A 15,788-nucleotide genomic window follows, 5' to 3' on the forward strand; every position below is an offset into this window, starting at 1 on the left:
CTGTAGATGAAAACATTATCGATCATGTCCCTGTTTCCCGGATAGTTAACTAAAACCACATGCGGCAGTGAAATTGTTACCATTTGCCAATCAGATTTGGATTTGGGGATGGCAATGTTGTTTAGTGTTACTGATGTTTAAATTAGATTTATTCAACTGACTACTTGAAAACCAAATAAAGAGAGCAAGACAGGGAGAAAGTCAGTGTGTAAAGAAGAGAGACAAAACCCAAACTTACTTTTTATTAGTAAGGCATGTGGATAGATAGTGGAACATGCATGGTTAAGCCCACTAACAGCCTCAGATATCTTCATGTATGAAATTTCTTCCCACACACTCATCCAGTGATGATGATGGTTAGTGCCCGCTTCCGCCCACATTAGAGTAAATATATCCAGTTGCAGTGTCGGCGTCCCTGTGGGGTGATAGAAATGGACTTTGCTGTCCTCTTGAATCAGATGATTACACAGCCAGCTGTCAAAAGTCATGTACTTGTCCCTGACATAGATTAGGTTGGACACACACACACACACACACACACACACACACTCATATATGCATCAGTTGCACACACCATGTGCACCTGCACTCTGCATCTGCTTGAACATGGCTCAACAGATGTTAAACTGTGTGTGTCTTCCACTGCTAGTGTGTAACTGTTATCCGGCGTGTGCGTTTTTGTATTTTCAGGTCAGTCTTCCCCATCCATCCGTCATTCAGGGTGCTGGCCCTGGCAGAGCCTCCTGTCGTGGGTGCCAGTACAAGCAGCGGCAGCAACAACAGAGGTCAGCAGTGGTTGGGCCCAGAGCTGCTCACTATGTTCCTCTACCACACTGTCACCCCCCTGGCCAAATCAGAGGAGATGGGCCTCATACAGGGACTGGTGAGACCTCCTCCATACTTAAATCTCCTGACAAATGTATTTTTTTTTATTGCACTGGTTACTGCTTTGTATATCTTTTGAATGTTTAACAATCAATGTAAGTGTGAACAAGCCAATATCATGTTAGTGTAACCATTATTGTGATAAAATGTTAAGATCAATACACTGAAAATGTATTTTTTACAACCTTATATTTTTCGTTGACTTTGTAAATTTTCTCAACACACACACATTGACAATAGATACATTTAATCTCATTTTCTTTGGTTTGTTAATCTTGTTCTGATTCCTGTTTAAATTAAGAAATTAGAACAAAATTACATTTTACAGGAGTGGCCTGTGTACAGAAACTTGCATCTAACTGGTAAAGATGGTATATTCTTTTTTTTAAAGCTAATGGAAACTCAAAAGGGTGAGTTTTTTAATAAAGAGGTGTTAATTATGTCAGCGGTCTTATCAGCAGCCTAAAATATAATCAGTAATTGTTATTTGCTTCTGTGCTGTTTCTTTAATTTGATTGTCTTCATTTCTTGCCTCAAAGCTTTTAAACAGTTGCACATTTTGTTTTCTCAGAGACATTTGAAACTCTGCTCTATCCAGGAAGTTGCCTTTGGTCTGCAATTGACTAGTTAGAGGAGAGACTTGCTAACGTATGTGTAGAGTTTAACAGTGCAGGGGCTATTACAGGGGAAACATATTCATCTGGAACTTATTCAAAGTGAGTATGAAAAATGATATTTATATGCAGTGCTCCTTTCAGCCAGGACTCAAAACAAAACAAACTGAGTTGGTAAACAAAGTTTAGTGCAGGATGTGACCGGGCATTATTGGCCTTTTGTGGAGCTCAGCAACAGGAATCTTTCCAAATAAATTGTGACTTGGCAGTCATACTGGAAAGGGGTGATGTTAAGCAACTTGTTGGCCTCACGCACAGTTACACACAAACTAAAATACAGACCTTGTTTGGCAATTCAGTGGGATGTTGTGTTGCATGGTTTGATTCACCTATTCATATGCCGGTCTCAGGTGTGTTGATACACTAACACAAACAAACTTTCAATTTGAGTTGTGGGATTAAACATGGTGAAGCTGCTCAGTAGCATTTGTGGTTTTGGTTTTTAAAGTTTATTTATCTCTAGTTCCTCTGTCACCTTCAGGCTATGGTGTCTATTTGTAATTTGATTCTTTAAATATTTGTTGTGGTGGTTTTGCCTTTTAAAGCACAGGGAGAGAGAGGAGGTGAATGTTGCAGGAAATGTTGACATTACATGATTAGCATCTTTACCACTTAACCGCAAAGACACCTGTTGATTTGTTGTGGCTTCTTGGTTTCATTAGCATTTAATATCCTGCTACCTGCCCGGCATCTCGACTTGGCAATAGACTGTGGTGAACTGTATTGTTTTCTGTTATTTGGTGTTTCATGTTGTGTCTTCACACATCACATGTGTATGCCCTGCACATTGTAGTTCGTAGTGTTGTTCAATTGTGTCTCTATTATTTTGTCCATCCCATTTATATCAGTGAGAGCACCCCAAATCCTTACCATATCCTCAAAAGTTGACTCAACACCTCTCTTAAACAGTTTCAACACAAAGTGAACATTATAACCTTCATGAAGATTTTTTGCAGGACTGTTGTATTAGACTGCAGTAATTTTAGCTAGGTGTGCCTAATTTACTGGCAACTTAGTGTTGTTATCTAAATACCATCCTCGTCATCAGTCCTTCTCTCTTTCTTTTTCTCTCACTTTTTAGACTGCTAATGTTCCAAAGGAAGCAGCAGAGCAGCTATTGCACCTCTCACACACTCTCCGCAAGACGAACGACCCCACCGTAAGTGTGTGTGTGTGTGTGTGTGTGTGTGCTTTTAGCAGTTTGTTTACATGTGTGATCTAAGTAATTTATTTGTGTATGGTGTGTGTCTCCAGGCACAGTCTCTGGCTTCTTCTCTCTCCACCAGACAGCTGTTGAGGATTTGTCGCCGCCTTGCTCAGTACCCCGAGGAGAACATCGCTCACGCTGTCAATAAGGCTTGTCTTGCCAGGTACACACACATATGCGCACTCACTCCGATTCCTGTTTCTGTGTTTCTAACCGGGTTGTGATGCACCTTTGTAAATTTTCTATAAAAGTGCATTCTTTTTATGATATATGGTTGTGTACATGAGTGATTAATTATGTGTGCTTTAGGTTCCTGCCCAGCCTGGCCCGGGCCTCTCTTGAAAAAAGCCTCGCCAACTGCTCCATACAGGACCCACCAGATCATGCTGAAAACACTCGAGACTTCAGCTGTAAGTTCCACTCTGCTATCTAGATACCATTTCTTAAGCTAGTCAACGTTTTTAAAAACATTTCATAGAGTAAGAAATTGCTGCTATTTTAGGGGTTTTCCTGGTTAAGGCTGTGGTTTCGATGGTAGACTGCCCATTGGATCACTATCAGTGTTACAGTATAAATCCTATATTTAATAAAAAAATTATACATCCCCTACATTTGATTTCTGTGTGGCATGTGTTAAAATCAACCACCATATATGCACTTTTTAATATGATTAAAAGATCCTAGTTATTGAAGTCAGCAACATTTTTTTTTTTTTTTTTTTTTACTGCATTAATGTTTTTTCCCCCCAATGTGTTAGTACATTGAGGTCATTCACGATGTAGCTCCCAGTTTCCACCTCTGACTTTAAACAACTACAGCACAGACAAACGTTTTATCTATAAGACACGGATGGAAAGTAAGATTCAGTATCCTCAAAGAAAATAACTATTCACACCAAATATATGGATTTGGATTTTTCTAAGAGCTGAGGCACAGTAATGATTTGAAAAATGTATTTGATTAGTGTTTTATTTGTGAGTTTCATGATCAGTGCGTGTATGCTCATAGCACCAATCAAATTTGTTGGGAGTTAATTTAAACCTGTAAGTGATTGTGGCATATTGGAGGAGTAATGCATTTCATATTAGCTAATAATGCTATTGATGTGGTCTAATTACATGAAATATTTTATTTATTATGCTGTAGCTACCGTCAATAAACTTGAATTATTAAAAAAAAAAATTGCATTAATTGTAAAACTATATTGAGCAGAATCTGTCTAGACTCCTGGTCAAAATATGGCCAAAAATGTTATCACGCTAAAAAGTTTCAAATCTTTCGATATTGATAATTGTCACGATATGTCAAATCGTTATTTCTTTCGAGTTTAAAGGTTGATTTTTGTGAAAGTTGAAGAAACCTGATAGTTAATTGTGGTTTAAACTCTTCTTTATGGTCAACACTTGATGCCAAACAGAGGATCACTTCACAAATCTAAGGTGGAACATTCAAAACAATTTTTTCAAAACAAATATTTGTCAACAAATATGCATGAGTAAAATTAAGTAAATGCTTTTTTTCAGTCAACAATATAAATATCTTTATAAAAAAAAAAATTAGGTCCTAATTCGTGTATGTTTCAAGTGAATAAAATTATTGAATATTTATTGAAAATTTCCTATAATGTTATTGAATATAATTATATCGCAATAATTATTGTTATTCTTTTATTGTCCAGCCCTAGGTTGAGGTATAAGGAACAGCTCCCTCCCCTCCATCAGTAAATATTATTAAAGAAGCTACCGAGTTATTGGAATAGAAAACACACACGAAGTGATTTCCTCTCCTGTATTTCTGTAGGTATGGTAAAGGATGGTGTGTTGACTATTGGCAATGTATCTGCTCCCATCTACAAAGCCAACGAGAAAATGAAGGTTCCAGACGTGCTCTTCTATGACAATCCTCAGGTAATTCCACTGGGACAACCAAACGTATACTTAAGTGAGACACATGTCACAATAAACTAAATCTCTAACTGCAAGATAACATTTCACTTAATACTTTTGATTGTAAAAGAGAGCCAAAAAGACGTTCATTTCTGGGACGTGAACCAGCTTTAATCACATAACGGCAGAAAGCCTAAGAATGATCTGTTGTTTTTATTTTCATTCTCTCAAACTGAGAAAGATCACTCTACGTATTCTTCATCACACAATATTCATCACATTGTGACTTCACATGAGGTCATACACTAATGAAAAAACAACTCTGATCCTTTCTTTTACCCCAGTCTATTTTTTTACTCTGTCCTTGTTGCAGTGTGTGACATTATTTCATTATGAAGGATTTTACTTTTAGTTCTGGTATTAGCGTTCATTTTCCAAGGCCATGCTCTTTGTTGTTCCTGCTAGGCCCTCTTCAGATACATCGTAGTCCTTCTCAGAGAGGCTAATCTCAGTCCAGGCCTTCCAGTAAAGTCTGCCCCAGCACACTTTACCTGACCTCTGATTTGCTGTTATTGATTCATTTAGTTGGATGAGAAAGCGTTTGGACTTTAATTGCATTGAAGGAATTCTTGTTTTTATTGAATCGCTGTAGTTAACTTGTAGTTGTTTTCACTCAATCACTCGGGTATGTTGGAGCCAGTTTTTGTAACTTTCAGACATCAAAAATACGACATTCACACCCACTTTATGCAGTAATTGTCCAAGTTTGTATGCTGTAGGTGTGAAAATGGGCAGAACTCCAAGCACTCAGCGAAATATTTTCTCTACATTCTTCCCAGTCCTATTTTGTCACTGTCCATGGTCAAACCTGAAGAGTGCTCGCTTTTGTGCTGGCACAAAGAGGAAAGCAAGCAAAACTGCCAGTATACAGTACACAGGCATACTGTTCCTACATCTTCACGGTTTTAAATTCAACTTTAAATTTCTATGTTAAGCACACGTTAAGATATACAGCAGCCTGGAAGCTGTTGTGCTTATAATATGTTAGTCTCAGTATCATGTTTACTGATCTCTTGTATTAACATAAATCCTACCTGGAGATAATGACTTGACTGTACCCCATTAGTGGCATCCTCCAGAATAATGAATAGGTTGACGTCAGCTGATGACATTTTGTTAGTTATCAGTTACTGCTCTGCTCAGCAGTTAAATTCATTTGATTTGAGTTTAGTTAATATCAAGTTTGGAATGTTTTAATGGAAAATGACGTTGAAGAGACTTTTGGATAAATCGACACGCCCATGTAAGGTAGAAGTTAGATTTTATCAGGTGAAACATTTGTGTGCCAATTTTTGTTGGCGTCTCATGTCTGATCCCCATCTTATTGGCTGCTGAGGCCCAGTGTGACCGAACCATAGCGTGCCCAGAAAGGAACCAGCCAAGGAAATGACACTGTGACTTCCTCAGGCAATACTGATGACGCTGTGTGACCCAGATTTTTCTCTTTCCCTCTCTCTTTCTCTCTGTCCTCATTCTGCCCTTTTTCCTCTGCCTGCTTGTATTAGAGACTGAAATAAGATTGGAATAGGGTGAGATAGGATGAGAGTAAGAAGGATGTTCTACTTTTGAATGACCTGTTTTCTCTCTTCAGAGTAAAAACACAGTTGACAAAAGGCAAACCTCCACATTTCTGCACAAACCCATGTGGTTTTAAGATCAAAAGGAGACAACAGTGCTTTTTTTCATATGTGAAATGCGATTCCGTTTCTGAACTATTTGTCAGTTGAATGTTTGTCTGTTTAAATCTCTCTGCAGCACATGATGGTGATGGAGGACATGTTGAAAGACTTTCTATTGGGAGAGCACCTCCTTCTGGTGGGCAACCAGGTGAGTGCAAAATACTGTAACTTCTGCTTTAGTTAAAATTCCCGACCCCATGTGGAAGAGAAGTTATGAAACCAGCTCCCTGCACCCTGATGTCACCTTCCAACTCCTTCCGCTCACAGCTCACTGTGGGCATGAGGAAGCATGTAGCACTTCCTCAGGGACAGTCTGTGCCCCCAGTCAGGTCCTGATGGGCAGGGTTAAAGGGAGGAGGGAGGAGGAGGAGGGAGTGAAAGTGACATGTTGTACTGGCAGCCCAGGGGAGGTTGTCCGTGGGTGATTTTTTGCATTAATGTTTGTGTGCGCGCGCATGTGAGAGAGACTGAGTGGGCGAAGCTATTTGCAAATCTGAGTGCATGACCATGCATGGGCGAAGCTGAGACATTAGGAGCTGTCACAGCGGCTTACTGGACGTCTGACAGACTCTGCAGCCATCCAGGAGAGGCAAGCTCTGTGGGAAGCCAGTGGGAGTCCCAGAGAACAACCCCTGTCAGAACGTAGCACCATCAAAACTAAGGGACACACTCAGCTCTCAGTGCTGCCTCCCTACAGATGCAATGGACACCTCTTTATCTCTCTTCACAGCCTATTACCAGTTACTGAAACACAGTTGTGTATTAAGACTAATAGAATTTAATTGTGCTGGTTGCTGTTTTGTTCTCGTATCCTTCCATAGGGTGTGGGTAAGAATAAAATAGTGGATCGGTTCCTGCACCTTCTGAACAGGCCCAGAGAATATCTACAGCTCCACAGGTGAGAAGAATCAACATGTTATTTCAGAGTATGACACTCAACAAGTTGAGGAACTAGAAGATCTAAATTATGTCACATGTTGGCTTGGAAAAGTTTTTTTGAACCTCGACTTGTGAACTTTCTCTCTGCATCTAGAGTTTTGCAGAGAGTTAGGAAGAAATCTCTCTTTATTCTCTTTTGTAATCCCATTTCAGTGTTCAAAGCTTCTCCAGGCAGCTTCTCTTTTGTCTGACTTTCTCCATTCTGGGTCACTGTCTCAAACTTTCTCTGAGTGTCTTCTTCTAAACAAGCATAATAGGTTCTTTTAATTCTTTTCAATTCAATTTCTTTCAGACAGCTCATGTGAATCCAACTTGTGTATTGGATGGATGGAGTTTTTCTTGTGTGGGTCAGCAGCTGCAGGATACCTCACAATTTCATAATCAATTATCAGTTGAGGGATGTGTGATTAGTTTTGTGCATTAAAAGTTCACATTCTCAGGTTCAATCCATGGTGGCGTTTTTGGTTACTACTGATGGATATTTGAGAAGCTTTCTAGCAGAATATCAGTTTCTAAAACAGTCACCTGGATCTACTGTGGTTGCAAAATTGTGATCCTTTTCAGAAGTAATAATCACATGTTTCTTTTAGGCACTTGTAGTTATCTGATAGGAGCAACAGAGCATACTATGTATAAGGGAGATGTGAGTAGTCGTCATTTTCTCTTACAACCCTGCCACCCATTTCCTTCCCATGCATGGGTGTCACAATTTTCTTAGTCCTCAGTAAATTAGGCCATCTATTACCAGAACAAGGACTTCACATGCACATATTAAAGATAAACCATATTAAGAAGTCCCTGTTAAATCAGGTTCTTTGCCTTTTAAAAATAGTCATGATCACACCTCAGGAAAATTAGGTCATGGGTTACTCTTCCATAAATCAATGTGTGAAATCAGCCTTGTAGCGTAGATCAGTCAGAGGAGATGGGCCTTCTATTGATTGTAGTACTAATAAGAAGGTAATGTTATGGGTGTCAGTGACTCTGTGATAGGCAAAAGACAACAAACAGGATGGCAATAAAAGTCATCACTTGTACAGACCTGAAGAACTGAAGTTATGCAAACAAGATTATATTCAATCCTACACCAATGGCAGATTCTCATTGTGGTGCGCAATGACATCCATGGTCAAACATCAGCATGCTCTGCGTGTGTGTGTGTGTGTGTGTGTGTGTGTGTAGTTTGTCAAAGTTGTGTGAAAGTCAAAATGGGGCAAACCATGGATGTGGCCTGGTTACTACTGTAACAGCAGCTATTATTAGACCAGGGCAGAGGCAGGAAGATCTGTGCATGTGGCTTTTGGGAGCCTGTGACTGAAAGCCTACAGAGATGTGGCTAAGAAAAGCAAGAGAGATTCATCCAGCCAGGAAGGAAACTAGGACAGCTCCTGGGTCACACTGTGAGATATCGAGGAGAGAGGGGTGTAAGGAGGGAGGGCTGGTAGGTGGGTTGAAGAGAGAGAGATGTTCAGAGAAAGCAGAAACCAGATATGGAAATGCACTGTAGATGTGTGAGATCTGTTCACTGATACCACCTCACCTGAAGGGTAATGGATGCCGTTTGGCCACTGAAACAACACAGTATAAGTAGAGCTTATTATTTTCAATATAATCATGTAAGGTTGTTTATTTCAAATGGAAAAAACAGGTTAAAATTGGATTTTTATGGTATATGTAGTAGGGTTGAAAGATTCATCGATTAAATCAATTACTAAAATGCATCGACACAAATTCTTTGCATTGAGGCTTTGTTTAATCCATATAACTATATAGCACACTGTTTCGTACGGACATTTATTACTGTCGCACATCGCGCTTACGCTGCGAACACAACGTGATTATGATGGAGCTGTTTGCAAAGTGGAGGAAGAGAAAGAAAATGGCGAGGGACGAAGAAGAAAGTGTCCAAAGTATGGGATTATTTCAAGCTAAAGAAAACAACAACTCTGATGTTACCGTCCGTCCACCGTAAAATGAAACTATTGTCGCCTCGGCAACAGCACAACGGCACCTGATCAGAAAGCAGCCGGTGTTCTGCCAGCGGACCATAGACAACAGTAACAGCAACTTTAGCATTTAACTGAAATCCTGATTGATTGTTGAGTTGAAGCCAAAGTAAGCCGCAGTCCTCAGCTGAAAATGTGACCACGTGCGTTTGTTGTTCTCCTTTTTGGGCCGTGAGCTATAACCTCACAGTCATTCGTTAACTGGATGTCGGGGAGCTGGACCTTTTAACTCCCCTGCAGCTCTCTCTGTAGCTCAGACAATCCCTGCTACCTGCGTCTGCTAATCCATCCTTTCACTAGGGGTGGGGGAAAAAATCAATACAGCATAGTATCGTGATATTTGCCATGGCAATACTGTATCGATACTTTGCGTCCATGTATCGATATTTTATTAATATTCCCATTATTTTTGGTACTAGAATAATAAAATCTTTTGCTTTTTTAGTCCACTAGAAAACTTAACAGGACCATATAGAGGACGGAAAAAGTGATATGAACAAACAGAGAAATGCATCTTTTTAGATAAACGTATGTTGAGTAAGTTTGACTTTAGGGATCTAATTGGTAGTTGGAAAAAGGTAGTAAATTACAATATATCTCAATATATTTAAAATCGCAATAAAATTGAATCACAACATAAATATCGTGATAATATTGTATCATGGGGCCTCTGGTGATTCCCACCCCTACCTTTCACCCATATTTTTATAACTGTTATCACTGTACTAACTTGGAGAAATTACACTCTAAAAACCCCTCCAACAACGAAAAATAAACCTTTCACCAAAACAGTTCCTTAATAGGTGACACCACCTGTTTCATATCTTCTCTTTCATAGTGCTGCTATCACTGGTACATATATCAGAACATTTTACTGTACTAACTTGGAGAAATTACACTCTAAAAAAAACACTCCGACCGCAAAAACTAAATGGACAGTTAACATTTCTGAGAACTTTGACCTGTAAGGTAAGTAAATAACACTGCTGACGGCTGACCTGACCACGGTTTTGCATTCGGCGGCTCACGTTACCGCAGTTCACAAGACGGCAAGTTGTGTAGTCATCGGCCTACGCTGAAAGTCGTGTAGTCTGCACGAGCCTTTAGTATAACTTGTTTCACTCTGGTGATGTTTGTGTGCTGTAAAGCAGTTGTCTGGTTGTTGGTCTGTTGATGTTGTTGGTCTGATATTTGCTGCATGACGCACTATGAATTTCCGAAAGGACCAATAACTATCTAGGCCTATCACCTATAAACGTGCACAGGTGATGCCGTTACCGGGGGGTCACCGCCGCCACCACCAAGCAAAAGTATTTCTTAAACGACGCATCGATGAATCGTTGAAATAATCTATAGAAGTTTCGAGAATTAAAATCATCGTTAGCTGCAACTCTAAATATTTATTTTTTCTAACTCAAAGGAACTTATAATCAGCACCTAATTTGCCTTTTCTTACCATCTTTCACTTCACCTCTTTATAACTGAAAACTTTTCTGAGGTGTGTTTAGCAAGAAGGCAACAGGTCGCAGCACAGTAGGTTTTGTATGTGTAGGGGTATACATTTCAGGTAAAAATTATTACCTTTTTATGAAAATCTGGTAAAACGAAAACAATGAGCGTTAATCATATTTGTCTATACTTTTATACCTTGCATTCAACCCAAAACACACTGGCACACACTCATATAAAAGTCTGGGATGCAGGCATACTATCAAATTTTACCAGGTTACATGTGGTTGGGAGCCAGTTAACTATTTGGATTATTATTGAAAAAAATATATTCCTAAGAAACCTTGAAGTCAAGCTGCAGAGGCACATTTTCTATATTTTATAATAAATCCACATATTTTTTAATTCTTTTAAATATACATGAAAGCAAAAGTGCAATGGCTTTTGATTTCATAAATGAATACCTGAACCCTGTTTTGTTCTCCCCCAGGGATACAACCGTCCAGACTTTGACCCTGCAGCCTTCAGTCCGAGATGGCATCATCATGTACGAGGACTCACCTCTGGTCAGTTACTAACACACACACACACACACACACACACACACACAGATATTTCCTATATGTTGGGAGGATAAGTCTGCGTTATTGCTCTGCTGGTAGTGGTAGTGTTCCCTTCAGACCATCTGACAGAAACAGAACCCCATTTGGGACATTGGGTATGTTAAGATGAGACAAGGAGGCGGAAACCAAAACTAACGGAAACACTTCTCAATTCAAAATCTCACAAAAAAATCCACACACATAAAGTGCAGCTCACACTCCCAAACAGAGCAAGGTTGGCTTCAGTTTTCAGATGTTTATATTGCAAAACTCAAAAAAACAGCTACGTTACTACTCTGTCACAGACTGGCTGCGATTCACAGTGCAAAAACAGAGCCTGACACCACAATGCTCTCACTACAGTCCTTCCTACAGTCCTGTTAGAAGCCTGAATAGAAAACTCCAGAAAAATCCAGTGCTGGTTTGAATAGACTTCTGCACACTTACTCAGACCTCATGAAGTCTGATAAGACTGGGGGCCAATCTGCTGGGTCATGTGGTGGAGCAGCAAATGTTCCATTAGTGTCTGAGCTGCTTGTATCTGATGCTGGCTGTACATCTCTGGCTGTGCTACTGGCTGAGGCCGGATGTGGATCAACTGTTTGTACTGGCTGATGATCCAGCATCTACTCTACTGACAAACTGGCTCCTCCAGGTTTCCTTCAATACATTTTCAAATATAAGATACTATTTATAAAATGACTGGGCTGAATATGTGATGCTTATTATTTACTCAGATGTGCATCCATATTGCCCAGTCTGCTCCACTAATCAGCTTTTTAATAGTCAATGTGAATTCACTGCTTCCCATCTTGCATTAGTCCAGTCCGTGCCTAGGAGGATAGTCCCTCTTCATCCTCTCATCAAAGTTGTAAATATTCGCGTTCACCTTTGACTGGAAAGTGAGGCGGGGCCGTCCAACTCTGTGCTGGACTGTCACTACGTATGCCGTGTGTCGGCACCGAGTCGGCTTTATCAGTTTTACAGTTGTGTTTCAGTGCAGCTCCACTCAAGTGTGCTGCCAAGACAACTAATACCAATGTAACAAGGTCTCGTGCAGAATGTAACGGAGAAAAAGTCGATATTTGTCATTGAAATGTAACGAAGTGAAAGTAAAAAGTTGCAACAACTAAAAATACTACTAAAGTACAGTAACAACGTATTTGTACTTTTATTTATTTGTACATTATTTTCCACCACTGTTCCTTTGTAATTTCTTCAACAGGATGATTTCGCTTTTGCATATGTAGTAAATCTTTTAAACCATGCAGACTATTGACTCTGACAGTGGTTTTACACCCCAGTAAATCTAGAAAAGCAGCCATTTATTCCCCATAGACAACACATTGTGGCCCCATACACAGTGATGTGATTACATGTTAAAGTAGTAATTATTGTGAATGGACTTGACAAGAAAAGCTTTAAAATTGCACCCCAGCCACCCACGCAGTAGCTCAACAATAACTTCCCATTTTGAGTCTCATGCACTGCACAATTTCAAAAGTTCTCTGTCTAAACTGTCTACATGTGGGGGTGACATAAAGGCAGCACTCCTTAAGCACTCAAGTTATAACTTTCAGCAATTTACTTTGGAGCAGACATTAACTAGAAAAGAGTCATCAAATGTGTCCTGCTCTGTGACTCTATGTGGCTGCATTCAGTGAGTGAGACACAGCAGCAGATTCCCACGACCGCTCAGCGGCCAGACTGAACCAGGTGCCCCAGTGTCTGACATGTGGGGCATATGTGAAAACAGGTTTTACTTGCTCTGACAAAAAACAAGACATTGTGGTCTATGTGTCTATGCCACAAGCTTCTATACTGTACCCACAAATCTTTCTCTTTAAACCTTTTTTCTATCATACCAAACCTTCACTGCTCCCTTTGCTGACTCACCTTCTGTCTGGAGCAGACATTTTGACTTGTCATGGCAGAAAAAGCACAGGTGTAACTAATAATATTAATGATGGCTCCATTACATTGAATGTCCCAGTTAGCCATGCCAATGAGCCAACATGCTTAATAGTAAAAACTGGAACACCGACATGAAATGAAGCCACTACTAATGCTGCTGTGACATGTTAAAATGTCTGCAGTGGAAAAGAAGCCATATGTCTATGTACACCTTTTCTGGAGTGATCAGGTACTGATAAAGGTCAGAGGGCCAAAGAACTGAAACTAAACTAAAAGCCCTGCACCCGCCCACGTGTTTTCAGTATTTTTGTTTGTCAGTTTGAAATTGGGCACAGTTTTGCAGAGATTTACATGAGGTTCAATTTTATTTATATACCACCAGTTCATAACAGAAGTTATCTCATTGCACTTTTCATGTAGAGCAGGACCGTTGGAGGTGTCTGGACCTTATTCCTTGTATTATTTATAGAGACCCAACATTTCCCACCATGAGCAAGCACTTGACAGCAGTGTCAAAGAAAAAATCCCTTTAAACAGGCAGAAAACCTCGAGCAGAACCTAGACTCAGGGTGGGCGGCCATGATATGATAAATGCTAAAGTTGTCCTACCCTAACAGGTGCAACAGGATAGTAAGGGACGGTGTGTTCACACCATCCCCAAGGAATAACTCTGGGCTGTGAGGTGATTTTGGTCTAGTGGCCACACTTGGTATTGTATCACATGACACACTGGCCCAATAAACGCTTTCTAGTATGCATGCTCTATAGGCCTGACATTTATTTTCAGCTTATAAGCCCTGTAGTAAAATGAACAGCAGAATTAATTGGGTGCTATCTTGGAACACAGTGTACTTTTAATACATTCATGGTGCACACCTACACGGTCCTTGGATGAAGTCTAAAAAGTCAAAATAGGTGAAAAACCCTGGGTGGTTGTGTAATGTGCATGTTTCCTCTTTTAATCTAATGTAGAGGTTCAGCAACCCTTTGTAGTACATTTTTATTTTGTAAAGTAATTTTGTGTCTATATATGTGTATGCAGGTGAAGGCAGTGAAGATGGGTCATATTTTAGTGATTGACGAGGCAGATAAAGCTCCTACTAACGTCACATGCATCCTCAAAACCCTGGTAGAGAGCGGAGAGATGATTTTGGCCGACGGACGCAGAATCATTTCAGGTACACACATATACGCACAGTCACACACACATGCAGCGTTTACCATAATGACAGTAGACATGTCCCAGATACAGTGTGCAGACAGAAGTAGGACCGTTAAATGGACGAGTTAAGGATTGGATGTGCTAGAAGACAAACACAAGTAAAACATCAGATGCAGGCCACTAAAGGAGGCTCAGGATAAAAGCCTTTATGGACAGGTACCAGTAGATTCTGGATAATGCTGGACAGTAAACGTGTTTTTCCAAGTAGTCCCACGTAATCACACTAGTTGCTGACAGCTTCTCCACTCCTTAGCGACTCTTCCTCCCAGAGGAATGTAAATACAACCTTGAGACTTCATAAACACAAACTTGAGGCAGCTCCCACTGCTATGAGGACAAAGTAAGTCACACAAATATAATCAGAACATTAAGAATTTAAAAAGAGGGTAGAGACAGAAACAGATGTATGAGTGCTTGTTTTGCTGTTTGTTTGTTTGTCATGTGCTAACTAGGACTATGTCTCCTCAAAAGATCCACACGAAGCCAAGGGGAGGCCCAACACCGTAGTCATGCACCCAGACTTCAGGATGCTTGTCCTGGCTAACCGACCTGGTTTTCCTTTCCTGGGGAATGACTTTTTTGGAGCTCTAGGTAGATACACATGCACAACACCCACAACAGCAAAGGACTAGTAATCTTCTCTTTTAATTAATAACAAAGTCCTATATCTGAAAACTAATGGACTTGGATGAAATTGGGACTGAAATGGCTCCCAGAAGAGGATGTGATCTAATTGATTTCTGCCCTGCTGGTTTCATGGGTCCTCAGACTACTACATTTGGTTTTTAATTATCCATAGAAAACCGAGGGCCTGTCTCAGGAAGCAGTAGACCGCAGGAAACAGTGGCAATGGCAGCAAGTGAGGGGAGGTAGAGATGCGGAATGACATGCAACAAAGGTCCCCAGACAGACTTAAACCGTGGACATTGCAGCTCATGAATCCCTAGGCCACCAAGCAAGCTAATCCAAGCAAGATTTCTTTTCAAGTCAGACCAAGTTTTACTTGCAGCAGCCGTTCCATTCCTTGCCTGTAGATGCTGCACATCAGCAGGTCTACATCTGCAGGTTTAAATCGCTGCCACTGCTGCTGTTACTTTGTTGACTGTAGGTGGCACAGCTTAGACTGGAACTTGGCTGGTCTGGCTCTGCGGCTGCTGTGTTTCTGCATCTGGACTATATTGTCAGGGCCTAGTTTCGGGCGTTCTGCATCAATAACACTGTTTGTCCTTGCTGCAGAGCCCAGCAAAGTACGAGCACTGAACGAG

The 15,788-nt window shown here is 40.4% G+C and overlaps 1 protein-coding gene across 1 annotated transcript in view; it reads left to right on the forward strand.

The window, feature by feature from the left end:
• The window catches only part of vwa8 (von Willebrand factor A domain containing 8), a 70,536-nt gene that overhangs the window by 17,311 nt on the left and 37,437 nt on the right, over positions 1-15,788 (forward strand). Inside the window, exons 15-24 of the mRNA XM_038721375.1 lie at positions 691-883; positions 2,641-2,718; positions 2,814-2,929; positions 3,076-3,176; positions 4,567-4,673; positions 6,468-6,539; positions 7,213-7,289; positions 11,276-11,351; positions 14,344-14,479; positions 14,995-15,114. Coding sequence (XP_038577303.1) covers positions 691-883; positions 2,641-2,718; positions 2,814-2,929; positions 3,076-3,176; positions 4,567-4,673; positions 6,468-6,539; positions 7,213-7,289; positions 11,276-11,351; positions 14,344-14,479; positions 14,995-15,114 — 1,076 coding nt within the window. The remainder of the gene's footprint in view (positions 1-690; positions 884-2,640; positions 2,719-2,813; positions 2,930-3,075; positions 3,177-4,566; positions 4,674-6,467; positions 6,540-7,212; positions 7,290-11,275; positions 11,352-14,343; positions 14,480-14,994; positions 15,115-15,788) is intronic.

This window comes from Micropterus salmoides, unplaced genomic scaffold, assembly GCF_014851395.1.
Source record: "Micropterus salmoides isolate LMB-PRFRI ecotype aquatic unplaced genomic scaffold, ASM1485139v1 Ms_hic_scaffold_15, whole genome shotgun sequence".
Classification (NCBI taxonomy): domain Eukaryota; kingdom Metazoa; phylum Chordata; class Actinopteri; order Centrarchiformes; family Centrarchidae; genus Micropterus; species Micropterus salmoides.